General features: G+C 42.0%; 3 protein-coding genes across 4 annotated transcripts; all 3 read right to left on the bottom strand.

The window, feature by feature from the left end:
- Window positions 1–281: 281 nt before the first annotated feature.
- prkar2ab (protein kinase, cAMP-dependent, regulatory, type II, alpha, B) lies at window positions 282–5,390 on the bottom strand. Its single transcript, XM_030050781.1, has 11 exons — window positions 5,359–5,390; window positions 4,476–4,747; window positions 3,937–3,972; window positions 3,709–3,848; window positions 2,896–3,002; window positions 2,628–2,781; window positions 2,281–2,382; window positions 1,978–2,052; window positions 1,821–1,886; window positions 1,486–1,624; window positions 282–841 (listed from the first exon to the last, which is right to left on the bottom strand). The coding sequence occupies exons 2-11, from the start codon at window positions 4,726–4,728 to the stop codon at window positions 717–719; spliced, it is 1,197 nt and encodes a 398-aa protein (XP_029906641.1). The 5' UTR covers window positions 4,729–4,747; window positions 5,359–5,390; the 3' UTR covers window positions 282–716.
- Window positions 5,391–5,750: 360 nt separating this feature from the next.
- On the bottom strand, window positions 5,751–11,271 carry slc25a20 (solute carrier family 25 member 20). Of its 2 annotated transcripts, none has more exons than XM_030050740.1 (10): window positions 11,112–11,271; window positions 10,901–11,015; window positions 10,225–10,317; window positions 9,975–10,102; window positions 9,778–9,868; window positions 9,404–9,521; window positions 8,201–8,273; window positions 7,970–8,079; window positions 7,575–7,699; window positions 5,751–6,465 (listed from the first exon to the last, which is right to left on the bottom strand). In XM_030050740.1, the coding sequence occupies exons 2-10, from the start codon at window positions 11,003–11,005 to the stop codon at window positions 6,403–6,405; spliced, it is 906 nt and encodes a 301-aa protein (XP_029906600.1). In that variant the 5' UTR covers window positions 11,006–11,015; window positions 11,112–11,271; the 3' UTR covers window positions 5,751–6,402. The 2 variants fall into 2 exon arrangements, with proteins under 2 accessions (XP_029906600.1, XP_029906601.1); XM_030050741.1 differs by having other exon boundaries at window positions 10,901–11,010.
- Window positions 11,272–15,682: 4,411 nt separating this feature from the next.
- Window positions 15,683–26,751, bottom strand: nckipsd (NCK interacting protein with SH3 domain). The gene is made up of 13 exons (XM_030050674.1): window positions 26,039–26,751; window positions 25,035–25,147; window positions 24,722–24,932; window positions 24,540–24,615; window positions 22,930–23,471; window positions 21,750–21,920; window positions 20,911–20,997; window positions 19,864–20,002; window positions 19,616–19,696; window positions 18,801–18,929; window positions 18,515–18,604; window positions 17,628–17,800; window positions 15,683–17,479 (listed from the first exon to the last, which is right to left on the bottom strand). Exons 1-13 carry the CDS (start codon window positions 26,207–26,209, stop codon window positions 17,252–17,254), a joined length of 2,211 nt encoding a protein of 736 aa, XP_029906534.1. The 5' UTR covers window positions 26,210–26,751; the 3' UTR covers window positions 15,683–17,251.
- Window positions 26,752–26,763: the final 12 nt, after the last annotated feature.

The following is a 26,763-nucleotide window of genomic DNA, read 5'->3' as shown; positions in this document are numbered from 1 at the left end:
CCAACAGAAAGCAACGTGTTAACTGAAAAAAGTGATGGACCTATACAGTATTTACACAAACATGAATGGAACCGTGTGCAGGAACAAATCCTAAATATTTTCACATCCAACTAATTAATGGTCATGTAAATTGGAAACTAAAGGATTTGGTGTTTGAACTGAACAGTAATTACATAACGTTTGTGTATCTATCAAGTTTAAAATGTAAAAGTGTTTGATACCTCAGTATATAAAATGCTTATGACAGCTTTAATGTTAGCATTGAACATTTAAGCATACATTTAAAAAGTCAGTCCAATATAAAAGTAAGAAATTACTGACCAATCACACCTACAGAAAAAGGTGAAACGCCTGTAATGTAACATACCAAATGATAAAATCACCAATAACAAAACAACTGTTAGGGATATTATCCCAGTAAGTAATCCTACCAGTATGTTTTTTTTTCTGACAGAAGTGGATCTCTGGTGGTCAGTTGTTTTACATGGTAGTGCATTCATAGATAATGGTGGTGTTTCCACATGAATGTTCCACTGGACTGGATCTTACAAGCAACAGTATTTTATATCCTTATAAATTTTATCTCCTGCCATACAAAAAAAAAAAAAAAAGTTTATCTCACTCAGGTTATACCTCAAAGGAAAAGGCATCATTCATGTGTTCCATGCACTGTCTGTGGCTTAAACATCAAACTATTTATGCTGCAGTTCCACCTGCTAGTGTTTTAAATCTACACTGGAGCCAAACAGCGCCACCAGCTGGTCTTCATATTGAGAGATGTTCCTCTTCATGAGCTCCTTGCAGGGGCCTAGCAAACGTTCAAAGGCCTGGATGTCTATTACTGTGTGAGAGAGCGACAAGGAGGAATGAGTAAATTAAGATTAAGTTAATCCATTGCAGCTTCATGTTTAATTTTTCTATTACGCAGATTAGTAAGTTAAGCAAACATGTAATTTTCAAGTCAAGTTCAAAAGTCAGGGCTATAAAAAGTAGATTGGGCTTAGGGTTACGATGGGCTGTGCATTCCCTTTCTACATGGGTGAAGTCACCGTATGAGCTTTGTGTGATGATTGTCAATTTCATTCTACAAACTAAAACAAAACAACAAAAATAAAATAGCATCACAGATTTTGAAACACTTAAACCAGTCACACAGCACCGACTACTATACTAGTTTAGGGAACTTTAACTTCACTCATTCATCTGAGTGGCACACACATGCAGTTAAAGTCTCAGTTGCCTCAAGGCTGCTGTTTGTTCCCAGTCATTTAAAGTAATTTAACTAGAATTAATATGGGGAATCGATGGGTTATAGCCTCACCATTAAAATGTTTGGTCATGCAGATGAGTGATCACTAACTGCTCTTTTCCAGCCAGGTTGCACATGTAGATGTGTAGACCAGCCTGGACTAGTACTTTTTTAAAAGGTGAAAATCAGAAACTGAATGTGGACGAAAGACATAAGACGGTGAGGGGACATCATACCCAGGCATTTAGTTTCTCCGACAGCATAAACTGATGCTGCACGTGGTTTGTTGGTTACCAGCGCCAGCTCCCCAAAGTACTGTCCTCTGGTGCAGCGAGCAACCTCAACCTCTGTGTTACCCTCCTGCCCGGCCTTTGTCTGTCATGGATTAAATTACAATCATAATAATAATTAAATAACAGAACCAATGAAGAGCAGCACCACAAGATACCAGGCAAAAAACTAACATCTTACAGGCACCTATAGTGACTAAACTAAACTAAAAGTTCATAGATAAGACTGAGTGATGAATAAAATCATTTTTATTTTACAGGTTGACTGAGAGTTGACTTACTTTGCTTTTTATCATAATCTTGACCTCTCCTGACTCCACAATGTAGAAACAATCAGCCATCTCGCCCTGTGAGTGCAGAAGCACAGAAGCATCATGTTTTTGATTAGTCCTTGTTCTGGCAGCTAAAGATGAAGTTAGAAATGTTCCAGTGCTCTACCTGCATGATTATGCGCTCCCCATCTTCAAACGCTTTTGCTCCTAATACATCGACAATCTTCATCCTCTCAGAAAGCTTGTGAAGAGGACAATTAGAATTAGAAACAATTAGAAACATGGTGTCAAAAAATAGTTTTTTTAACTTAAAAAATGGCAGAATTACATGGCATATCAATGTTACCATGTCCATATATCATGTTACACAGATCAGATGAGGGGTGATAGAGACAGAGATATAAACTATTTCTATTTATTATTTGTATTTTGAATTACTTTAAAAAAAAAAGAGAGAAAAAAATCATACCTCCAGACACTTAAGAAGAGGAACACACTCAATGAAAGCCTCATACATCCGCCTCTTCTTTGCGTTATTCCTCACAATAAGTCTGTGGAAAGTGGCTCGATCCTGAGAGAGACCCACTCAGTTAGTTTTGTTTTGTTTTTTTTCCCCCCAACATTGATTTCAGTTTTACTTTTGTCTTATTTTCAGAATCTTTTCAATTTAGTTTCTCCAAAATGATTCACGAGTTTCAATCTTATAGCGTCAATGCTTCTGCACTAACACTATAGTAATAAATATATTTCATCCATGCTTCAGATACTTCATGATATAAAAGAGCAGTGAAACCTGAGACCCTCTGTCTGACTCACCAAGCCCCACAGGGCACCTTCCTCCGTTGCAATGATTGTTGCAGCTCGTGGGGTGTTGTACATGAGCGCCAGCTCACCAAAACTACCCTTATTATCATACTTTCCAACACACACACTCACTCCATCCTTCTGCACAAAAATATCATACACACCCCTGGAAATGATGGGAGACAGAGAGGTGAAATACTCAAGGAGAGGAGAGGGCATCACAGAACTGAGATTACAGTTTCTATTTTGAAATTATGAGCACAGTCGCTCACTCACGCACTTCTCTATGACATAGAAATTGTCTCCGTCGTCCCCTTGGTCTATGATGTGCTCCTCAGGTTTGACCAGCACCTCAAACATGCCATCCAAAACCTCGGAGAACTGCTCCTGGACATCACAGTTACATGAGTCAACACACTGCATCTGTGTATTTTTGGACCAATGCTAAAAATGAACATAGTTATACTTTACTGAGGCTACGTTTAGACAACCAGTATAAAGTGACCTAGATCTGATGTTTTTCTGTTTTGGGTTCTGCTCGAGGTTTTCTCCCGGTTAAAATGTTCTTTTTCTCCTCACTGCTGTTGCCATGGAGAAGATTTTGGTTCATGGGATGAGCCAACATTTTAGTCTCTGTAAAGTGCCTGGAGTGAAAAAACACAATGAATCTGAATTATTTTTTGTGATTTGGCCCAGTTTGATATGTGCTCCTCAATCAGATACAAATCTGATTCCTGCTGATGTGACCACCTGTGTGAACACTCAGAGGAGAATTCATGTGGTTTCTCTCCCACTGAGCATGCTCACATTTCTGTCAGTGTCATCATTCATTGATTTTCAGACAAAGTAAAATATGGAGGGCAGGCAGACAGGGGGATGCAAATTTAACATGGCAGGATGCTTCAGTCAAAGCCCTTTTTATTATTTCATTAATTGTGATGATGGACTGTTGTTTAGATCAGATCTGAGGGGAAAAAAAAACAGAATGGGGTCACTGTGAACCGCTGTGTGAACGCAGCCTCAGAGTTGCCCAGGCTGATGGTGCCTCCTCGTAAACGAATCACTGAAAACGCTCACGCAAACTGCTTGGTACCTGGTCCAAGGTTTTAAACAGCAAGATGTCTCTGCAGGCGTCTTGAAGTCTCCTCCGTTGTTCATCTGTCTTGGGGTGCACAACACGAGGCTCCGAGTCATCGTCCTCATCATCATCTGGGTTATAAGCCTCTGCACAAACTGCAGCAGCACAAACACAATAAAACAGTGAACCATGACACATGAACATGATTTGGTATTCATCATACGTAGTGTTCCAGTTACTGACCTGACACTCTGCGGCTGTATTTACAGGCAGTGGATTCTGCAGAGGCGAGAGTGGAGTGTCCGTATTTAAAAAAAAAAAAAAAAAAAAAAAAAAAACGTACAGAAGTCAATACCACTTATGATTATGATGTGATTGGAATCTGCGAGCCTATCATGCATCAAACTCAGCTGTGAGCATTGGCATTATTGCTATATTTTTTTTCTACATACGTGCTCCTGTGGCTCAGTGAATTGAGTGCAGCTCTGACTCTATCTGGGTTAGAGGCCTGATTCCCCCTGGAGCAACTAATGCTAAAAATGTAAGTACTTGTGGTACCACAAAACACTTTGGACAAACCCAGCAACAAAACGGCAGATGCTACTGATACATTTCTGAGTGTTGCAGGGAAGAAACAGATGTTTAGGAAAAATGAGAGAATATGTGTGACACAGAATGCAGTTTGCATCCGCTGACCTCTAAACGGTTACAGAGAGAGGACAATTAAAGGAAGCAATGATAAACACACACAACTGCTGTGAAAACTGTGGAATGTTACTCACTGAAAATCTCCTCCTCTTCCTCCTCATCATTATCTTTCGCGGTCTTACTTGAAGGCGTATCAAATGAAACCCCTTTCCTTGCAGATTTAATGGTGTGTTTTTTCACATGTTGCTTTCTTTGGTTCTCTTGAAGATGTGCAAAATGTTGCACGGCAAATTCAACCAAGTTTGGTGGCCTGCGGCGAAGCACCTCCACAGTGTAACCTTGCAACAGCTCTTTCAAACCCACCGGTATCTCAACGCTACCCATCATTCAGTGTTGGAGGCCAGACCTGTTTCCAAACATTCAAACAATTTTCAAACAAAGGACTAAGTCTAGAGTGTAACTGCGTCAAAAAACGCCTACAACTTCAGGAGACGGATTTCTACATCAAAACTGTCAGCCATTCTGAAAATACTGACATCTGCTTGGTTGTTGAATCTAGGTCTAGGACAATTACTAGAAATTCAACTAGAGCTACAACTAACAAATACTTTTGATTAATAAATTAATCTGTCGATTATTTTATCAATTAATCTAATAGTGGTTGTCAGAAAATGGTGGAAAATGTTTATCACAATTTCCCACAGCCCAGCCAACAGTCCACAACCCAAAGATATTTAGTTTACTTAGATTACTTTCATAGATGACAAAAAAAAAAAAAAAAAAAAAAACAGAAAATATTCACATTTGAGAAGCTGGAATCAGTAAATTTGTACATTTTCTACTTTAAAATGACTCAAGACAATCATTTTCAAAGTAGCTGGCGATGAACTTAACACTTGGGAACTATTCAAACATTTACTAATCGCTGTAATCAGCTCTAAAGCCAACTAATAATTACTGAAACACTGAACTTCAGCTATTACACAAATAAAAACAATAAAAACAACATATGCCTACCAAGTGTAGCTGACTTTTGATCATGTACGTCCCACAGATTTGATAAATGTGCTACTGCCTAGATTGCTTGTCCCAGAAGCAAACTGTCCCCTCCTCCTGTCCCATTCCCTCCCACATTCAGCAAGTCATTGATTTCTTTATTTGGAGCAGCCCATTGGAAAGTATTGACCAGGACTTTTCACATCAAACATAATTAAAGGCTGTCTAATGCATTAAGCCTTAGAGCTTGATTTGGCAAAGCAAAAGCTATGTGAGAACTTCATTATCGTAAAACGGAGGATTTTTCTTCTGTATATCCTGAAAGCTGATCTGTTGTTTACTGCAGAAGCGACAGACTATATAAGACAGATCTGTTAGGGGGGAAAAAAAGGAAAAAAGTGCACCAGATAATGTGATTTCCAAATACAGATTCTGCATTTTATTTATATACATGCTGACATTCACAGACTTGATCCCCTACTGAATCAGCTTGTCTATAACTAGGCTCTTAGCATTTCTTTCATATTAAACAGATAAAATGTGATGTGACGTTATCTGATAACTGGATCACTGAGTGGAATGTGATCATACAGGGAGCAGAGAATCTGAAAGGCATTTATTGCTGAGACTGAACACACACAGTACAAGAAAATGCACCTTTTCCCTGATATGCTCCCCTGCTCGCACATAGCAAAGGTAAGGCACATGATCAGTTTACCCCTATTATGATAAAAATTATACAAAGAAAAGAGAAAAGAAAAAAAAAACAATAAAACGAAGTGAATGAGGACAATCATGGCTATGTGTGAGTACTGGCTTACAGTAGGTAGGCTGTACAGGATCGTCTCTGCAGAGAGCCCTTAGCCTCTGTGCAGGTCTCAGTGATCAATGTGCTCTGTAGTACCATAAGTCTCTCAAAGACAAATGAGCACACTGGTGGGAATTGGTGTGTTAGGATCTGTGGACATTTATGGCGATGGGTGTGTGTGTGTGTGTGTGGACACTCTGCTGTCTTGTTGACGTTCTGCCCCTGGGAGCTGGACGCAGGGCGGCACCAAGCCTTCATCACAGGTTTGGCGCTAACCAGTTCAGTGCCTTCATGGCAACCTCGAATCCTAGGAAGCACGCCTAAAGAGAGAAACGAGACGTGTTTCAAAAACTGCAATGTGAAATTTATCGTTTGTCCAAAGCAAAGCTGCATCAGCAATACTTGTGAATTCATTTCTATCAACATTTATTTGTGTCTTTTGTTGGCCTGCAAAGCTTTTTTTTTTTTGGTGAACCCATGTTTTTGAAAGCATTTCATTAGTAAATTTGACCTGAAATAACCAGGGTCGGATTTGAGTTTTAGAATTGTCAAACAGTTGAAATTCACTGACAAAAGTCAAGAGAAAAATTTACATTGTTTCTTCAATTTGAAATTGGTGATGTACTTTGATCCCACCCACATTTTCAATGGAGCAAAACTACTACTCAGAATGAATGTGGTGGGACGATGAAAAATAAATCTTGGGGTTCAAAGGAAAATTATGCAATTTCACAGGAGGATGAATGGCACCAAGTTCTCAAAATAATAGAACTTTCAAATGCATAAGGACTCTTTTATCTCATCATGACCCAAAATATAAGAGCATTTTGCTGCACTATGTATGCTTTTATGAAAATTTGACATCAAAACATAAAGTTTCAGTATTGGCATTTAACAGTGTTAAAATCATTCTATGCGCTATTCGTCTTGGCATGAACCCGAGAGGTTTTTATCCTTCCTTAGCTTCATCCTTAACATTAGTAAACAAAGTGGTGTGCAATACAATTTCAAACTGCATAGTCTGCCTTTAAGGTCTAAAAATATACATGTCAGGTCAAGCTTTGCTTATGCATTTATTCATTTTCCAAACTGCTTATCTGTAAAGGTTGCAGGGAGCAAGCTTTGCTCTTCTGTCTTAAATTTCAAATTTCTTAAAATGTTCCTTTTCCCTTTACAGCACTGTGTGCATAAAGGTGCCTACAATGAACAATCCAGTTTAATGGTACTAGAGTTTGAACTTTGTCCATTACCAGCCTCATACTGCAGAATTACTCATGACAGGATTTCAACACTGAGCCTGTGCATGTTTTGATTTACTGTCTGTTCACAGCTAACAAATTTTAACAGCTGACACGCCGACACGGTGCATACCAAATTCATGACTGATTCTTCTTCATCCTCCAGACCAACCAAAACAGAGTGCACTCACCGCGTTGGCGGGGAAAGCTCTAAGCATGACGGCATTGAACCCTTTGTACAGAGAGGTCACGCCCTCCTCCCGAATCAGCTCACGCAGAACGTCCCGAAAACCATTTGGATACTTTCCCTCAGGAGCTGTGGGGAAAACATTCAGAACATTCAGGAAATGCTGTGCAATGGATTATGGCCATCTTTACCCAGATACATAAAATCACCCTAGTGAGCTATTTCAGTGTCCATATATTATATGAATTATATGAATTGTTTTTCACTGCACAATTGAGTCGAATTTTGAGATTTGTTATTTGCTTGCAATACAACTCTCAGTTGAAACATTTTTCTTGTGCATTTTCATGTACAAGATGTTGTTCCAGCCTCGATAAACTGTGGAATCTAGAGGCGAACCTGTTTGGAAACGAGACTTGAGGACGTCGGGTGGAATTGCCACGGCCCAGTTAAAGATCCCAGCCATTCCTCCAGCAAACAGCACGCTGGGCACACTGAGCTCACTGGGGCTGTGTGGAGAGTGAACAGGTGGCAACGGATTTAAAGTAATGATTCTAGAAAATTAAATAATTTCACAGCATGATGAATAATTGCAAATAGTTAGTAGAAAAATAACCATAAAACATTCACCTCTTTCCGGCTGGCGTGAGGCTGTTCTTCAGCCATTCATAGGTCATGAAGTACATCCCGCTTGCTGGCACATCTGCATTTCACAACAAGACGCACCATGATCACCACCATGTGTTACACATTACCACTTAGACTGATTAATTAAACAATGGGAATGCATTACTGTTTACACACCAATCAGTGAGAAGCACAATCTAAGCTTTATTACACAGAAATAGATTACATGCAACATATGTTACTATTCGCCTGTCAAAAGACGTTCATTTTAATTTATTAATTTATTTGAACCGTGCTCGTTTTGGCTATGCAAACTTCAAAGTAGGACTTAGGAGGCTGAGAACAGAAACATCACCTTTTCTCAATTTTATTAACACTCAGAATGCAGGATCTTTTACACATGTAATGTTCATATAATATTTCTATACATATTTAAAGTGTGTCTATATACTATGTTCACATAAATGAGTGATATTAATGTGAACTCTAATAAGATGATTTACTCTTAGAGCACACACACACACACACACACACACATACACACACACACACACCACACACGGTATCATAATGACATTGTGTCCCACAACACGATGGCAGCACACACACTGTATAAAGTCAAATCTAATGACATAACCAATTACATCCACCAGGGCTGGGCGATAATTCCATATGATCAAGAGTCAATAATCTCAGGAGCGCAATCGAGCTTAGCTCAAACCCACACAAGTTTATCTCAAACTTCCAATGTTTCCAAAGACATGACATTATGTCCTGCTGAACTGCAGGGAAATGAGTATTAAACGATGCTCCAGACACCTAGGTATTTCATATTTGTTGTAGTACTGCAGCCATAAAACAGTGGTAACTTGGCATTGAATATTTCCTTTAATATAAGTGTGATGTAGCTTAGAGAAATGTCACTTTGAACTACTTGAGGTTAAATTTAAAAGAAAGTTGGACCTCAGGGGGTTAAGACAAAATTAGGCATGAAACATCTCAAGGAATATGACAAATTTAGCTGTGTTTGAGATCCCATCTAAAATTATGATTAGCTTCAATGGGTTGAATATCCGTTTATTTTTTTAATGTGATGCTGCCAACATGAGTTGGCAGCATCACAGTATAATGTGAACATTACACTGTGAGTACGATGTTGATTTCAAGCGTATGGCCCGGCCCTGACATCAGCGACATGAGCAGTACCTCTCATGAGGGTCAGAGCAGTGCCTTTATAGATCCCTCTGATCCCGCTCTCTCTGTACAGCTGTTTGACACAGTCCATCGGTCCAGCGTACTTCACCTCCCCAGATGCTGCCTGGATCTGCACACACACACACACACACACACACAAAATCATCACAATGTCAACACAGCCTCATTTGACCCAATCACCATCAGCGTCCCCACTGTTTACTCCTACTGCAGATTCTGCTGGTATCATTCAACAAAAAATCTGTGACCTGACGATGGGAGCAGCCTACGTGACAAACCCACATCCTTTCTATGCAGTTTCTTATGCACAAGTGATAGCTGCATGAAAGCCTGAGCATCTATAAACAACTCTAAGTGCATCTGACCTGCAGGAGGCATTTGATCCGCTCGCCTGGAGCCATGATGGCTGTGGTGAACACACCAGACAGCATCCCGGCAGCAAACAGCTGTGGATACCTGGAGGAGGGAAGTAAAAAACGCCAAACTCACTTACATAGCTCCACCCACACAATGCCTAGAGCGAGTCAACAGCGTGACAACCTCCGACTGAGCAATCACCTACGTAAGGACATCCTCGGGGCTTTTCTGTTGCAGCTTCTTGCCAAGACCAAATCCAAAGAAACAGACAGCAAACATGGGTGTGACTCCAATTATAGGGGCTGCCATGCCTTTATAGAGTCCCCTCATGCCCTGCAGAGGAAAGATATCACACAGAATCCTAGCTGTGATGGATTAGGAGGAATTTTTTTAAGGAACTTTGACCAAAATTAAAAAATATTAACACTCTCAGCACCACATGTCGGCACGCTCACCTCTTTGGCGAGGGTCTTTTTGAAACAGTCGAGGGTGCCTGCATACAGGAGGCTCTCTCCGGGTTTAGGCTTCGGCTGAGTCTGTAAACGCACCTGAGAGCGAAGGGAAACAGTTACAAATGGCATGTTACAGTTCCTCAGTGTCCAAAACAGCTAAAACTAGCGTGTGTACAATGTTGATTTCCATTATATGTTTTATACAGCTAAAAAAGCCTGAGGTCAAAATGACTCCAGAGAAACACTGATGCATACAAAATGTGTCCATCGTCATATTAATGTTATGTTTACCCACTTGTCCCCATTAAATTAGGAGACGTCCTGACTGAATGGGGTCGGATCAACACCAAAGCTACCAGGAGGGTTGAGGTGAGGTCACCTGCCTACACAGTCAGCCACAGCCTGAGTCATGAAGCCATCAAGCACACACAACAGCAGCTGAATGTGGGTCAAAGGGCAGCTAACACCGTGAGCACCGTGCAGGCCTCACACACTGCACACAGCAAAACACAGCAGCACCAAATGTCCCGAACTGTGTCCCTAAGCCGCACAGACACCTGACACGGGACACACTGATCCACACTGTCTCCAGCTGGAGCAGGAAGCCGCGTTAACCGAGGCTGTGTATTTCCCCTCCATATGTTTTTTTTTTAATCATCATAAAAACAAACGGGTTTACTTTGATGGTGTCGAGTGGATGCCCGGCGAAGACGAGGCAGACTCCTCCGAAGCCGCCGGCGAAGAAGTTCTTCAGCGGGCTGATTGGCTGCGGCTGCTTGGCCATGGTTCCTGCCCTGGAAACAGACAACAGCAGCCGGTGAGACAGGCGCACCGCAGGCGAGTACACGCTGAGCACGGCGCACCGGGACGCACCGAAAACAACCACAAACCTGCTCGGTGTCCGCTGTCCCAAACGTCTTGTTTTAGCTGTCACTCCTGCCCGACCAGACCTTTCACCCAATTATTGTCCCGGACCGATATGACGGGAACACAACTTGGCTGCGGTGCGTCTCTACTGCACGTCCGGGTTGAACTGTGTGCGTCCTCCTCTCAAACAGTGGCTGTACAAAAATGGCCATAAAGCTTCCGTCCAACAAACATTGTAAAAAATAAAATAAAATAAAGAGTCATTTATTAAGTTGATCCATAGATTATTTCCAGTGAAACATGTCGAGCGGCGTGGATGTGAACTGCTTTCTGAAACTTGCTCCCACTTATTTTTGCTCTTGTAAATTTACATATAGGCAGTGGAAACTAATATTTTTAGTGCTATTTTCTATAGAAATATTATATTTGGTTGCTATGTTTATAGTAACAAGGATGATGATGATTTTTTCCCTTATTATTCTATATTTCACTTCTTGCCAAAGTTGCCAGAGTTGCCAAATTCCACATTCACAAATGTAATGTTACATAAATCAATAAGTCAATAAATAAATAAATAAATACATAGATAGATAGATAGATAGATAGATTGTAGCTTATTTATTAAGTAAATGAACAATACGTGTAAATGATTTCTTCCTCACAAAAAAGTCATCAAAGCAATGAACGTATGCAATATTGTCAACATTTTTAAGTGATTTTGTCATATACTGGTGGCTTTAAAACTATACAAAAATACTACAACTACTATATACTATACTATATTCTATACTGAGGACCTTAATCTTATTGCTTAGTGCTGTAGTGACCGTGACTGTAGTGATTATGATGACATCTTTGTTGATGATGACATCATAAATGACTGTCATTATGATTTCCATCATCTTTGGTTGTGACATCATTGTTTATGATGTCATGATGATCATCAAAAAAGAGGTTTTGGCCAGCTAATGTTACACTGCAAGCTTCATCACATCCAGTGGGTTCAACTTTTTGGGCCTTAAAAAGAAATGAGTCCAAGGTGATCAATGATGTTTCATAATTACTTAGTTACACCTTAAACATCATATCATGTAACGCTTTCAAATGGTAACTTTAGTTAGGTAGTAGCTGAATGCTAATGTTAGCTGTTGTCTAACGGTAGCTGATGGGTGATCAAATATGTTGTTTTACCTTGAAATATGACCCTAAATGCCTCTGGGTTTCACAATTCATTGTCTTTTCAAGTGTTCATCCGTTGGGACACAGTGAAATGATGTTTTTTTCAGATTTCCTACATTTATAAAAGACACAACCTAGAACGCAGCAGTAGGCTACAACTTCATTCCAGCACTGAGTGTGACATCAGTGGAAAATGGCTGCCATGGGAATATGATCTATAAAATTTGGCCATAATTTGCCAAAAAGGGTGTGGTTTATGAGCATAAAACGTTTTTATAAATGACAATACAGTCAAAACTAAACCAACTGCACCACACCAAATTACACCAAAATAAAAATAATGTTTATATTTTTTGTTTAACCTGCTCCGATGTCTTGCCAACCTTTGTGGGACTTGGCCAGTAGGCGGCATTATAACAACCCAACCGCCTCAAATATCAGTGGACAGCAAATGTGTGTTGAGTTCAGTGACTCAGTGACAGTCATTGTACATAGATAGACACAAGTACTTATACATAGCTGTGTGTGTGTGTGTGTGTGTGTGTGTGTGTGTGCATATAATGTTTATGTTTATTCATATACATGTGATAGCTCCATAGTTGTTATAGTAGCATTTTAAAAATGATTCCCCCAAGAACTTTTGCAGGACACAAAACAGATCTTAAAAAGATAAAATGATTTTTGTTTAGTTTTGTTTGTTTAATGTTCTTTTTTTTTTTTTTAATAGATTTTTTGATGCAAGAGGGTGGGGGATTTGGAGAATGAGAGGTATTTGGGTGGCGGATAGCATGGAGTTAGGGGTTGACCTCACTCTCAGATACCACCTGTTTTTTTTCCGAACTTCTTTGAGAAGAAGGAGCGCTTCTTTTTGGTCGGCTGGCTCCTGGTGGAGTTGGCGTGTGCGTCTTCATCTGGCTGCTGCTTGCACATGCAGCACAGACTTCGAAGGAACTTACCAATTCTTGACATCACAGAAGGCCTTTTCCTGCGGGAAGTAGAGGCCTGATCTGTAGGAACACTGTGGTTCTCAAGTGGAATCTCCTGCTTGTCATCCCAAGAACTCATCCCCTCCCCTTTGACATCCTCAGTCTCAGCAGGCAGGGGTGAGCTGTTTTGAGTTGTTTCATCATCAACTGGACCGGCAGTCAGGTGATGAACTAGGCTCTGGGATGGGTTGTGAGAGATGACCTTTCGAAGGAAACTTTTTACCATCTCTTCAACAAACATGTACATGAGGTCTTTAGAGTAGTCTCTGGCCTTCCCTGGGACATCCATTCCTGTGGTTTCTAGCAAAGCAGAGTCAGAAAATGTTCTTCTGGCCATAATGAACATCTGCTGAGTCTGGTAGTTCTGTTCCTCAATCACAGAACAGATTCTGTCAGTGAGCCTGTGTGAACACTGAGTTACTCCACTAGACAGGAGCATTTGTAGTTTCTGTGTTGAGGAAGTCTCAGTGGCTGGGATGTCCCGGATGGTGTCCTTGGTGAAGGTCTCCACCATGATGGTGTCTGCTATTTCAGACATTGTTTTTTGCACTGACGAAGTGCAGAACTCATCCATATCTGTGCAGTAGTCTCTGATTTGACAGGAATTCTGCCTAGACATGGCACAGGACAGAGGACTCTCATGTCGAGATGCAGGGAGAAGCAGCTCTGAAATTCCTCTTTCTGCCTGTTCTACTTCCAGCCTTTCAACAGGGAATTCCGAGTCAAAACCAGATGCTGGTTGCTCCATGGCAGCCGTGTCTTCTGTCTCTGAGTTTGAAGCCAAAAATGACTCCAAATTTGATGAAAATGATCTCCCTTCCTGTTTTCCATTCATTCTTTTACAGAGCAGTTCCAAAGAGTCAACAGCAGATGCTAATGTCCTCGTAGAAGCTGTGTCCTTCTTTTTTGACCGTCCAACCATATTTTTAATTGACTTCAGAACATGCCCCAGTAAATCTTTGCAGGTCTGATGGCAAGTAACCATAAAAGCTGGACTGTGGTTTTTGTCCATGAAGTCTGCCATTTCTTGGTCATCATGATATTTGTTGTCTATGCAGAGAGCAGAGTCCGTGGCTGGCTCCACAGTGAGAGCAGCATGACTGGTGTCCTCCATCCCGAGGTTGTCATAATAAGACGGATAAAGTAAGTCAACATCTGGGCTCTCCACCGGTGTTAAAGATGATGAATCTGAGAAACTGTGCCGATGTAAAAGTGTCTGACAATAATTGTTTTGAGGCAGCTTCATACTCGCAATGTTTAAACCCTTTGATGGATTGGCGCGATGACACACAGTCAACAATTTGTGTATCCCAGCAGTCTTCATTACAACAAACTTGCTTTTTAGGAAGGAGAGCATGGTGGTGGTAACTCCATCCAGCATCTGCTCAGCTATTTGCGGGGTTAAAGGGTTGCAGCTGGGATCTGTGACATTGGTAGGGTCATTGTCGATAGAGGACTGGATGGCTATGGACAGGGCAGAATTCACCTGTCTCACAACCTCTCCCACCATGACCTCTGCAAATTCATTAGCTGCCATTTCATCAGCGCTGTCTTCGCCAACTACATGGCAGAGAGACTGGCTAAAGTAGCTCTCCAAGCTCTTTTGGATCTTTTCCTCTGTGATGCCAAAGGATTCTTTGAGAGGCTCTGAGGACATCTGGCAAACTTCTTCACCTGGCACTTGTGTGGTGCTGGTGCTGGGTGACTGGTTGGTGCCTGTTAGGGTGAGGAGGCCATGTGACCTTCCCAATTGCTCTATGGCAGGGATGAAAGCTTCAGCCATTGCCTCTGAAACAAACTTTCTCAAGTCCCCACTCATTGCAATCAGCTGTTGCTTCACTTTCTCATGGTCGCCGACACATATTTCTCTCCATTGCTGTTCGGTCAGACTATCTATTAAATGCAATATTCTGGGATAGAAGGACGCCTGGCTAAGCTCAAAACGTCCCTTTCTGCAGACAATGGCTGCTGTTGGGTTTGCCTCCTGGGGGGTTTCAGGAGGGGATTCAGAGGGGGGTTTGGGAGGGGATTCAGAGGGGGTGTTGGGAGAGGGTTCAGAGGGGGGTTTGGGAGGGGATTCAGAGGGGGTGTTGGGAGAGGGTTCAGGAGGAATTTTGGGAGGTTTCTCCCGTTTTCGGGCTTTTGAGATTAAACTGCCGCCCATGACTCAAGTTGTCTTACACGCTTCTGTGAGTTGATACTGGAATGATGATGATGCCACCATCTCCAGCTTTTACAACCTTGCTATTGTCATTGTTGGTGACATCATCAAAGGTGTCACCGACAGTGATGATTGGTTAGGCTGGGCGATGACATCATCAATGATCATCATTGTTGGTGACATCATCATCTTGATGATGTCACCAACAATGGTTACAGTGGTTAAATTTTGTCTGTGGGGATACAGTGGGAACTGTGACACCTTCACACAAGTGTTCATTAAGAGTTTTATTATATTGTGAACATTATGAAAATACACTTTGATACGGCCACACCTTTTAAACAGCCATTCTAACCACCTCCACTGATAAAATATAGTTTTATTAGTTTTAGTTTTTTTATTATAACAGTTCCAGCTCAAGGTAGGAAGGTGAGTTTTGGGGACAATATTAATTCATGATGAGGACACATTAAGCAGTGAACAGTGCAGGAACAGGTAAACGCTAATGATTGTTAGTGTTTTGACACAAACTAAAAACAAATAACACTGATCTCTGGAGAATGTTTGTGTGTGTTTCTCTGTCGGGGACAAAAACAGAAAAGGAAAAGAAGACAGGAGGTGACTGATCACTTACCGAAAAAACAAGCACTCATAATGGAGAAACGCAAGGAGCAGTACAACCGTACATTTCACTTTTTAAGGATCCATGAAGAGGTAAAGTAAATGCCCTGTGTTTCCTCTGCTGGAAATTTCAGTAGGACCACCTGCTGAACACTTGAAGTCTGAAAATCTCTGGTAAGACTAGAGTACCTTTTGTTCTGTCAGAGCTGCAGCTCATGTCAGCTCTGTTAGCCAAGACATGGTATATTACAGCAAGATTGTTAGTTGTTGTAAAGCACTATTGCAGCACAGTTAGTTCAATATTAATGCAGCAATGCAGGACACAAAAAACACCTAAGTTGAACCTAAAGAAATCTGGAAAAAAAAAATCTGTAAACAGTAAATGACATCTGATATTTCAGGAACTTATTACTTTACATACACAAGTAATACATAATCAACTTAGATTACATTTTCTAGTGTGGTTAAAATGACCAAAGGACAAAATGCACAATATTGAGCCAATCAGACATAGGGTCATAAGTATAAAGGAGACTCAGAACATAGCAGCGTTGCCATTTCAATAAATAGCAAGTTATTTAGCTCAGAGCTTAGTAATTGTAACAAATCAATAGGGATGTGCTTTTCTCACTATGTTATTTCACTTGTTATCTAACCAGCCATGCCAGTTCATAAGGAATTGGGTGGTGAGAGTTGGGGTCAAGAAACATGAACACTATGAGGGAGGAGGTCAATTTGAATGAAAAAGTGATTTATGGAAAAAAAACATGCCCTCAGACAGCAAAACAGTAGTTTGGTCCCACTAAAAGGGAGCACATCAAAAGTTGGCCTGGTGGATTTTAGCTAAGCTAAGCTCTCCATCTATGACTGAACCTCAAAAGTTTATGTTTCATGCATTCACATTTTATTCCCTTCTCCATATGCACTGAGGGCGAGAAAACCTCAGATGCTTTCATCAAATAAAAACATTTGAGCTGGGAAAAGCTGTGGAAAAAGAAGAAGATTTAGCCACCACCGCAAGCGATGCGCACATGCTGCAGCCGCAGATTGTGAGTCCGAGTAAATGTTCTCAAAACGGATTTGCTCTTGTCAGTATTGACTGGCACAGAGAACAGGGCGTCCCATCACATGTCAGTTCTTTGTCTTGTAAGCTCGCACCAATCACCCTGTAATGAACGGGAGCAGACTACAGCGTGGGACTGTGACACTGACACGGTTAGTCCTTGTTCTCACTGATCTGTGGGAACTCCTTATAGATCTCTTTCACAATTAGTTTATCCATCTGTTTGGCTGTGGCACATCCGTTGTCCTCTCCCGTGTCATCATCCTCCTCCCTGAGAATCCTCTGTAGCGCCGCCTGCAGGTCAGAGAGGCGATGCCGGTGCTCCAGGTAGTCTGTCGTGCGTATGATGGAGTGCATGAGGGAGAGATACTCCATCCTCAGCTTCACACAGGAAAAGTGAGTGTGGAGAAGAAAAAACAAATCAGACAAGGCACTAGATCTAGATTTAGCCATTGTGAACGTTGTTGATATTACAGGTGTAACTCCAAACTGAAAACACAGAGCAACTATGTGTGTGTCCAGGTCTCACCTTGTCTCCAGGCGAGAGGTCAGATATTTGACGAACGGCGATGTCGATCATCACCATCATGTCAGTGCGGTAGAAGATGTCCGCTGACTCTCGGCTGGCAAAAACATCCTGCAGAAACTTCAGCACTGAGTGTGGGGCAGGTGGGGTATGTTTGAACACACACACGGGGTCATCTAGAAGGGGAAGAGCAAAGAATTCATCACAAAAACTAGTCCAGTCATTTTATGAAAAAACTAGGACAAATTGCAAGAGAAGCAAACTCAACTGATTTTGTATCCTCAGTATGTCCTGAGTGAGGGAAAAAAAGTCCCAAGAAATCCCTTTGGTGGAAAGTTTTGAAAATCACCTATTTATGACCACATATTACCAAAAAACACTGTTGTTAACACACAGGGGAAAGAGGTTCAAAATTTTACTTTCAGATATCACTATAAAAATTCACAAGTTGATTACACACACAAAGACAAGAAAAAAGTCAATTACAAGTTCTTTGAATTATTCTGTTTACACATGCATATCACACATTATCTGATTTGATATGCACTAATTGGATTATAAGGAATAAATGCCAGAACAGATATTTAAACAATGAATTAAAAGGTTACTATATATATAGTAACCGTTCAAGGTTATTGAAAGGTCATCTATATATATAGATTACCTTACTATATATATAGTAACCTTTCAAGGTTATTGAAAGGTTACTATATATATAGTAACCTGAGGATAAACTGAGGATACAAAATCAGTTGAGTTTGCTTCTCTTGCAATTTGTCCTAGGTTGACCCCAATTTTGGCCTAAAATTACTGGACTAAACAAGCAGAAGGTGAGAGCGATAACATTGGCGAGATGAATACTGTGACGTGAGAAATTAAAAAAAAATTACCGCCTCGGTTTAGAAGCAGCAGCACTTTCTCTGTAAGGATCTTCACATTTTTCTTCATCAGTTCCTGCATAATCACATTGGTGCTGGGCACTGGGTGAAACCGACAAGAAACACCACACACACGCACACACACACACACACGCACACACACACACACACACACACACACACACACACGCACACACTTTAATTACAGTATAACGACAAAATCTCTAAGCTGGGCACCAAAAAATTGCCATACAGCAGGTTGGTCCAACTTTGCTGCTCGTGCTGAGGCGGTGCCCACCTGTGTGGTGCAGATTGAAGGCCAGGAGGAGGTTGAGGAAGAGGTCAGGAAGCTGCTCTGTGGAGTCGGAGGGCAGCCCGTCCTCCACCACGCCCAGGAGAAACTGAACAAACTCGGAATTCAAGTGTTCTGGGAGAACAAAGGCAGGATTATGTATTAAGCGCTGCACATTGTATTGCCTTGTAATACAAGTACTTCAAATGTCTGCCACAGTACTTCTTCAGTGTATTTATGTATGACCGTATCGGTTCATGTGATGGCATGCATAAATGTTGTGATGGTTATCTCATAGCAACTAGCAGAATCCTGAAAGCTCATGCCAATACCAGTGAAATTACATGATTCTCAATACCACAATAAAGCCGGAAATCCCATTTTCCACATACTCCTTTATTTTAAAAACGCTGTATAAACATTTACACATAAACAGAAGCTTTCTTTAATGTTTAAACATACAGGCTACATAAGAATCAGAACTGTAGCCTGATCTCATACAAAGAGACTGTATGAAATGAACTCCACTAACAATAATTATAAATAATGATTATGTGTGCTCTCATTTTGATTTACAGTCCTGTAAGCATGCCTGCGACTTTTAAGTGTTTCAATATTTAAATATTCAGGCGACGGCTGCTGTAATGAGAACACTAATTTACAGAGTGAGGCATCAAGTTTTTTTGATACCACTGATAATAAAAAAAAAATAGCACTGGTATCATTATAAAGATTTTGTTATTGACTTGGTACAGAAGTATGGGTTCTTGTGTCATCCTTAACATCAACATCACATATTGTATCAGAAAGATGGCTCATACCATAGTGATGATATGGCACCTGTTCACCCATTGAGAAGATCATTGTAAGCACCAAGGCCGTGTAACACATCTTCTGGTGCTCTGAGGAGAGGAAGAAGAGCACAAAGTGTGGTAACTGAGAATGACTGCACAGGACAATGGTTACAGTTGGCTTGGGGGTTTTGTGTGAAGTATGAGGAAACCGGGCGTACATTGAGTTATAATAGAGTGAAGACAGGAGGAAAACAAAAACAAAAAGATGCTGTCACCTTGTGTGTCAGTCTGTAAATCCCTAGCCAGCTCCATGGGCAGGATGGAGTTGAGGAGGGTGGAGATGAGGGCGGAGTCCAGGCTGCACATCGCCCCAAACACCTTGAGCAGCAGCAGGCGCAAAGACACACGGTGTTCCTGTCGGGTCACATCATTCAATCAATCATTCAATCAATCAATCAGTCATATTCGTAAAGCATTTTCATTTCATGCACTGAATAAATCTCAAAGTGCTTTCCAGAGGAACAGTTAAAATATGTGCAAATATACATGCACATACTGTACATACATTCTGGAGGAGGAGCGCAGCTAAAGCAGAATATGGCTGAAAAGGCCGCTGATGACCTGAGTGGCTCATAAGACGTCAACATATCAGAAATGTAACTTGGTGCTAGGCGGCTCAGGACTTTGTCATGAAGCATCAGGCTCTCGCTCGGGCTGGTAGTCAGCGCAGGGATTTTAATGTAGCAGTAATAAGCTCAGCCCTTTTTTCCCCCCACTCAGCACTCTGACCACAGCCGCTGCCAACTGCACGTGTGCACTGTACAATGCCAACAGGCAGGGCATGGCGCTAACACTGTAATGTCGAGGGTTCGATTCCCACTGGGGCCACCCATACTACAACATGGATGTGATATTGCAGTTACAGTAGCATTTAGACAGTAGCATTGACCAAATTGAATATGTAGCAAAGAGAAATAAAGATGATTATTGAAAAGGACTTGTGCAGTTCACCTGAAAGAAACGATACCATTTTAACAGGTATACTATAAAACCAACAGCTAAGAGGTAACAGAGAGCTACTTTCTGATGTGAAGAGGTGAGAATAATGAGGAGACTTTAATAATGCTTAAGGGGAAATTGGGCAACAAAATCAAAAGCATGTTTTGTGATTTAGTTTATTGTCAATGTCTCTGCTTTCTATGTCATTTTCTTTCCTGTTGTGTTTTATCTTGTTATATTAATAATCTTTTTCTCTCTAACACATTGATATTTGTACACAGTGGAAAGTGTTACAAATAAAATGCGTCATCATTATGTCTTACCATCTGATAATATGACACAAGAGACAGCACCGGCTCCGAGTGGTTGACCTTGCACATCCTCTTACACACCTCTGGATCTGCGTCAGTCTGGGGAAACAGAAACAAGGATCTTTAGTTCTTGGTTGACAGCAGTGATAAAATAACCTCATAACTGTGAATCTGTTGGACACCCTGGGCAGATTAGAGGATTGCCTGGATGATTTATTCCATATTTGGACATCCTGACATTTAGTAGGGGAAACCTGAGACTTGACTTGGATGTATTATCAGCAAAGAATATCTGGCAGTGTGAAGACTTTACAGTCAATATTACAATTGATGATAAAAATGCAGGGGTAATAATTTGGGAACTTCTGTTCTACAATAAATGTAAAGTTACTTGCCTAACTTCCACTGCCTTTTCTCTGCCTACTCATGTTCTGCTCTTGCTTAAATGTGTGCAGCCTACACTGACGGTGTCTCTGCAGTCACGACTTTCCACAAATTCTTTTTGCATTTTCATCTTTGTTTTTTCCCCAGTGCATCTTACTGCATGGCAGAATACTGTGCATATTAATATATACTGAGTCATGCCAGATTGTGCAAGTCCCTGCAAGTTTAGAGGTTCTGATACCAAGTGTTCATGTTGTTTCAGCATATTTATGACTGAGACAAAAACATCTGTTAAAGTCATTGATGTGTGAGATGCAATACATTTTCAAAATCAAACATGAATTCTAGTCTTCTAGTGCATCCCCAGCTTTAGCGTTTTTTTATAATTAGAAGACAGACACCCTGCCAAATGATGTAAGTATTAAGCTTTCAAGGTGAGAGAAAGGTGAGACAGTGGTGTAATGTACCAGGATCTTCAGCAGCTCCTCCAGGTAGCAGGCGATCAGTGCGTGGTCTTCGTGAAGGGCCCAGCTGCGCTGCTGGGAGTCGTCCCGGTGGCGGGCGAGATCACTAAAGATCACCTCCAGCCGCTGTTCGTCATGACACACCTGGCCCTGTGGCAGCGCTGCACTCAGATCCTTTAGAGATCGCATGACACATCAGAATACGCCTTCACTACAACTTGAAATACCAGTACAGAAGAACTGTTCTTCTAGACTTCAGACACCACTGAACTGAACTGAGTGGTTAACTTGATAAGAGAAATGACATTCTGTAATTGCAGAAAATTGCTCAACATCCCTTGTTGATTTATGGAATCAAAAGGCATTTAAGGAGATTCATGTACGGCTTTAGCTCAGTGTTAATGCAATACTTCTCGGTGCATTTTTTTTTTTTTTAATGAACTGTCCTTCTGCTTTAAATCATTGGTGACGGCTGGTTTGAGCTCATTTTTCTACCTTCAAAAGAAGCCATGTGCTGCCATTCATTTTTGTGCAGTAAGAAAAATAACTTTTGCAGACATAGAAATCATCCACATTGGATAATCCATTCAAGTGCACATTATCACTGAATTTGTTTTTGTGACATTTTTTTTGTGTTTTACTGTTGTTTCATTGTGCATGAGCTGGAAACTCTTTTATCAGAGTGCGCATTCTTCTTGCAGGACCAGAGAGATTTTAGGTTGTTGTGAGTCCAGACATCCTCACAATGGAAACACAGGATGTAGAGATAACTTTTAACCGATCACTGACAGCCATGTGATTAAGTGATGTCCTGTTTACGATCAATCATGTGACTACCATGGGGGGAAAATACAAGTCTCTGCCTGGAAATAACCCCTCAATACCATGTCGCTTAGTTTACAATCTTCATAGTCACAGCCATCTTGTTATTTGGGGCGCCCTTGTTAACTAGGACAGTCGCTCATTGCAAGCCACACTGTAAAATTTGTATTTTGAAAACAACAAAAACCAGCAATTGATAAACAAATCTACTTACAAGCATCATGTATTACAAAATGATTGGGGTGTAAACTATGTAAACTGAAAACAGACAGTAGTAAATGGGTTCTAACTCTAAATCACACCAGTGTTTCTCCTTTAAGCTGCACTGATTGAATCCACATGAACTGAATGGGCCTCTGACCTTGCTCTCCACCAGTGAGAGGAGAACTTGCTCCAGGGCAGAGGAGGCCTGAGGTAAGGCGGTTTGCAGATGGCCCACCACCACGCCAACGGCCACCCGTGACAACTCGTAGCTCAGGCCTGTGTTCTTCCGTACCAGCTCGATCAGCTCTGCCCCGGTCGTCATGGGAACCGGCTCAGAGGTAGTGGGGCTGCCAGGAGGGCTTTCAGCGACAGAGGGAGGGGCGACAGGCCATTCACTGTCAGGCTGGTCCTCCACAGCGGGCAGGGAGGGGGGGGCCGGCTGGGGAGGCTGCGGTGCCGGGCTCTTCTTCGACGGAGCCGGCTGGGGAGGGGAGGCAGAGGGCAGCACGTCTAGAGCCGGAGCACAGGGCTTAACGCGGCTTGGCACAGGGGGAGGGGGGGTGCTGGAGACACTTGGCAGGCTAACATCCGATGAGACCACGGAGTGGGAGGAGCCAGAGTCTATGGAGGTGGTGCTGATAGAGAGGGAGGGGCCAGGGGACGGAGGGAGAGAGGAGACTCGAGAGGGGACATCCGGTTCTGCAAAGAGGGGGCGATCAGGAGGAGAGAGAGAGGGAACAGGGCTCCAGTTACAGTCAACAGAGTGAACAGAAGTGACCTGACTAAGAATAGAGTAAGTTTGTGAGGCACAGAGCTGCAGCAGGTGACATGAGCCAAGGAGCCGCAGGAAAAAAGCACTGCTCAGTTACTGGTTTTACCAGAAACCAAGACAAAATATCTGATGGATAATTACATGATTTAAAACTTTGATTATCACAATAACTGTTTTTGATTAGCAAGTTTTAAACAGGCATAGTTTTGCAGTTCTGTTAAGCATCAATGGGGCGACATGGCTCACGAGGTAGAGCAATCATCTGATAATTGGAATGTTTCTGCTCCTCTAGAGAGTGTTGAAGTGTCCTTGAGCAAGACACTGAACCCCCTAACCGCTCCTGATGGGCAGCTTGGCACCTTGCATGGCAGCTCTGTCATCAGTGTGTGTGTGTGTCTGTGTGTGTGTGTGTGTGTCTGTGTGTGTGTGTGTGTGTGTGTGTGTGTGTGTGTGTGTGTGTGTGTGAATGGGTGAATGTGAGGCAGACATTGTAAAGTGCTTTGAATGGTCGGTGGACTAGAAAAACACTATAGAAATGCAGTCTATTTACCATCAACCAGTCTACTTTTCTGCAATGTCCTCACGATCTGTACATCTCATGGCCAAGACACTAATCATCAATAATGCATTTAATATGCTTCTGTATTTCATATGTTAACATATGGCACTGATTTTGCTATTTTAATGCAAACAGTTCATAGTGCTGATAATTTACATTGTGATTTTCAATTTAAAAAAATGAAATTAATTTAATGTGTATTATAAACATTTTCAGCATGTTTTAGCAACACTGAAAACTGATGATTTTGATAATGATACTCGTGATTTTGAATTTTCCAATGGTCACATCTCTATACTATGGCCTCTACACAATACTCCATAACATGTACCATAATGTATAGAATATACAGTTGCAGGGAATGTTATGGAGGGGAGGGAAGATGTGATGCAGCTATGAGAGCATGGCATGATGATGTCGCTCACTGAGCTCTGACCTGGACGTCGGGAGGCTCGCTGTTTCTCTGGGGGCGGTGGGGTAATCGGGGCTGCACGTCGAGGCTGAGGAGGCACCTGCAGAAGAGGATACAGAAAGGATGAAGATGAAACACATCAAATCGTCTAAATTCGGGCAGTTTGAGTGCATAGCGTGTTTCTGTGTATTGCATGAGGCTGTTACCTGGTAAAAGCCTCGCTCCCCTTGCATATTGTCCAGACTCCCTGACAACGGCACGCTGCCCTGCCGTCCATAGTCTCGGTTAAGGCCGTTGGGTGGAGGAGGGGTTTGACTGAGAGATATTTCACTAGTGGAAGATGGGAGGCCTTGCTTGTGACTGGAGGGAGTTGAACTTCGTCGCGCGAGGGTCTCCTTTCTGTGATGGATCAACTTTCTACAACAGAAAGATCAGACATTCAAATGGGATTTTTTTAATCTGACTATTTGTAGTTGCGGGTGTTTACTGTAAAAGTTCATAGTGTGTACTGGCACTCACTGCAGGACATCTCGCTGCTCCAGATTGTATTTGCCTCCATTTTTCACAGCCACATTATGGATGCCTTCAATTGCTCTGTCAATCGACTGCAAGACCTCATCCTGCTCTGGAGCCTGACAAAAATAGAGGGGACGAAAGAGTGAAATATTCATTGATGTGGCAGCATGCTCGGTTATGAAACTTGAAACAAAAAAAGGGGGGAAAAATGTGGCTTCAAGGCCCGTGTGCCTCCAGGCAGAAACAAACCAGGGCAGTTATCTAACAAAACAAAATGTCTTTAAACAATGTCACACGCTCTCAATAAAAGTGGACAACTATTACAGGAAAGTGCATTCAAATCCAGTCAGTGCTTAAGCCTATTATGAGAGAAAAGGCTTGTTTCGACTAGTTCACTGTCAGTCTGATCCCTCAGAGTATGTGAAACAGGGTGTAGCACAGAGCAAGCCACAAACTATGCACCGTGTGAAATGCAGTTTTACACACTGAACAAGGAGAAGAAGTGCTGGAATTTGAGCGCTGATGATTAAACATTGTGAGCACTTTAACAGGGGTCATAGTTTCCATTTGAAGTGAGCCAGAGCTTTGCTGCATCTGGTGTCTGCTGTCTCTGTCTCTTTCTCTTTCTCTGTCCTGTCCCGTCCTGTCAGGCATGAAGCGGCTGAGCCATCGTCACATGAGCAGATGCACCGGGACACTGTGTGTCGCAGCAGAGGGCCGTGTACCCGGCTGGGCTGGCCATCCCCCCGCTGCATCACACCGTCAGGACAGAGTGTGGCTCCTCTGCAGAGCCGTGATCTCTGTCTAACATCAAGTAGCAGCTGGCTCCAGCACAGCACACTGACTGGAGCCTGCGTGCACCAAAAGAAGGGAACTATCTCATTCTCATCACTTTATTAGCTACGAATATGTCAGATTTAGCTCCTGGGTATGACATGGCACCGACAGTTCCTCCCCTTGGAAAAACACACGCACACACAAATCATTGAGCTCAGCTGGGACCCCACCTGTATTTTCTCGATGTAAGACGCAGGGATGTAGCCGGTTTCCCCCGAGCTGCAGCGGGAGCCCAGCCACCAGTGTTTGTTGCTCCTCTCCAGGATTAAGAAGCTCTCTCCGGCTGCGAAGTGCAGCGAGTTGGGCTCCGCGGATCGGAAGGCGTACAGAGACCGATACATGCTTTCACCTCAGTCCGCCGCCTCGAAACACCCAGGGGAGATGAAGAGAGCCCCGATGTACGGACAGATATGATCCGGTGCTGGTGACGATTTGAGGAGGGCTATCAAGGCATGGCCCGATCACTGCTGTCTATTTACAACGCAGATCATCTGATTTTTGCCCAGTAAACACTGCAGGGGGCGCATGTCCGCTCAGAGCACGCCCCCTAGGCTGTTTAATCAATGCCAGAGAAATGTAATGTTCCACTAAAATCATAAATGCCAAGTCATTTAGGCCTATTGGAGGTTAATCCCACTTTTTCAAATTTTAATCCCACTTCTTATTGTGGTACCGGTATTAAACTCATAGTACACATAATAAGTAGCAGCAAATGTTGTCAAATGCCATGATTATCTTTGCATAACCCTATAATAGACTTTTCGTTTATATTAATGGCTGTTTCTCTCGTAGCAACCAACAACTGAAAGCAGTGCTTTACTCGCCTTTTTGTTTAACACTAAATCACTGGCGAGATTATAGATTATTATATAAATTTGACCGTGATCTTATGAAA

The sequence above is a fragment of the Myripristis murdjan genome, chromosome 5 (assembly GCF_902150065.1).
Source record: "Myripristis murdjan chromosome 5, fMyrMur1.1, whole genome shotgun sequence".
Taxonomy (NCBI): domain Eukaryota; kingdom Metazoa; phylum Chordata; class Actinopteri; order Holocentriformes; family Holocentridae; genus Myripristis; species Myripristis murdjan.
The sequence above is the reverse complement of the archived record's forward strand: the minus strand, read 5'-3'. Positions and strand labels throughout refer to the sequence as shown.

What these genes read in the sequence shown, in the direction of transcription:
- prkar2ab (XM_030050781.1), bottom strand. Translation starts at nt 4,728, where the DNA reads ATGATGGGTAGCGTTGAGATACCGGTGGGTTTGAAAGAGCTGTTGCAA. An exon ending in GGAAGAGGAGGAGATTTTCA is followed by an intron (nt 3,973 to 4,475) that starts GTGAGTAACATT and finishes TCGCCTCTGCAG; the next exon opens with AATCCACTGCCTGTAAATAC. An exon ending in AATTTCTATGTCATAGAGAA is followed by an intron (nt 2,782 to 2,895) that starts GTGCGTGAGTGA and finishes CATCATTTCCAG; the next exon opens with GGGTGTGTATGATATTTTTG.
- slc25a20 (XM_030050740.1), bottom strand. Translation starts at nt 11,005, where the DNA reads ATGGCCAAGCAGCCGCAGCCAATCAGCCCGCTGAAGAACTTCTTCGCC. An exon ending in AAAAGACCCTCGCCAAAGAG is followed by an intron (nt 10,103 to 10,224) that starts GTGAGCGTGCCG and finishes TTTCCTCTGCAG; the next exon opens with GGCATGAGGGGACTCTATAA. An exon ending in AGCCCCGAGGATGTCCTTAC is followed by an intron (nt 9,869 to 9,974) that starts GTAGGTGATTGC and finishes TCCCTCCTCCAG; the next exon opens with GTATCCACAGCTGTTTGCTG.
- nckipsd (XM_030050674.1), bottom strand. Translation starts at nt 26,209, where the DNA reads ATGTATCGGTCTCTGTACGCCTTCCGATCCGCGGAGCCCAACTCGCTG. An exon ending in CTTACATCGAGAAAATACAG is followed by an intron (nt 25,148 to 26,038) that starts GTGGGGTCCCAG and finishes TATTTTTGTCAG; the next exon opens with GCTCCAGAGCAGGATGAGGT. An exon ending in AGGAGCTGCTGAAGATCCTG is followed by an intron (nt 20,998 to 21,749) that starts GTACATTACACC and finishes CTGTTTCCCCAG; the next exon opens with ACTGACGCAGATCCAGAGGT.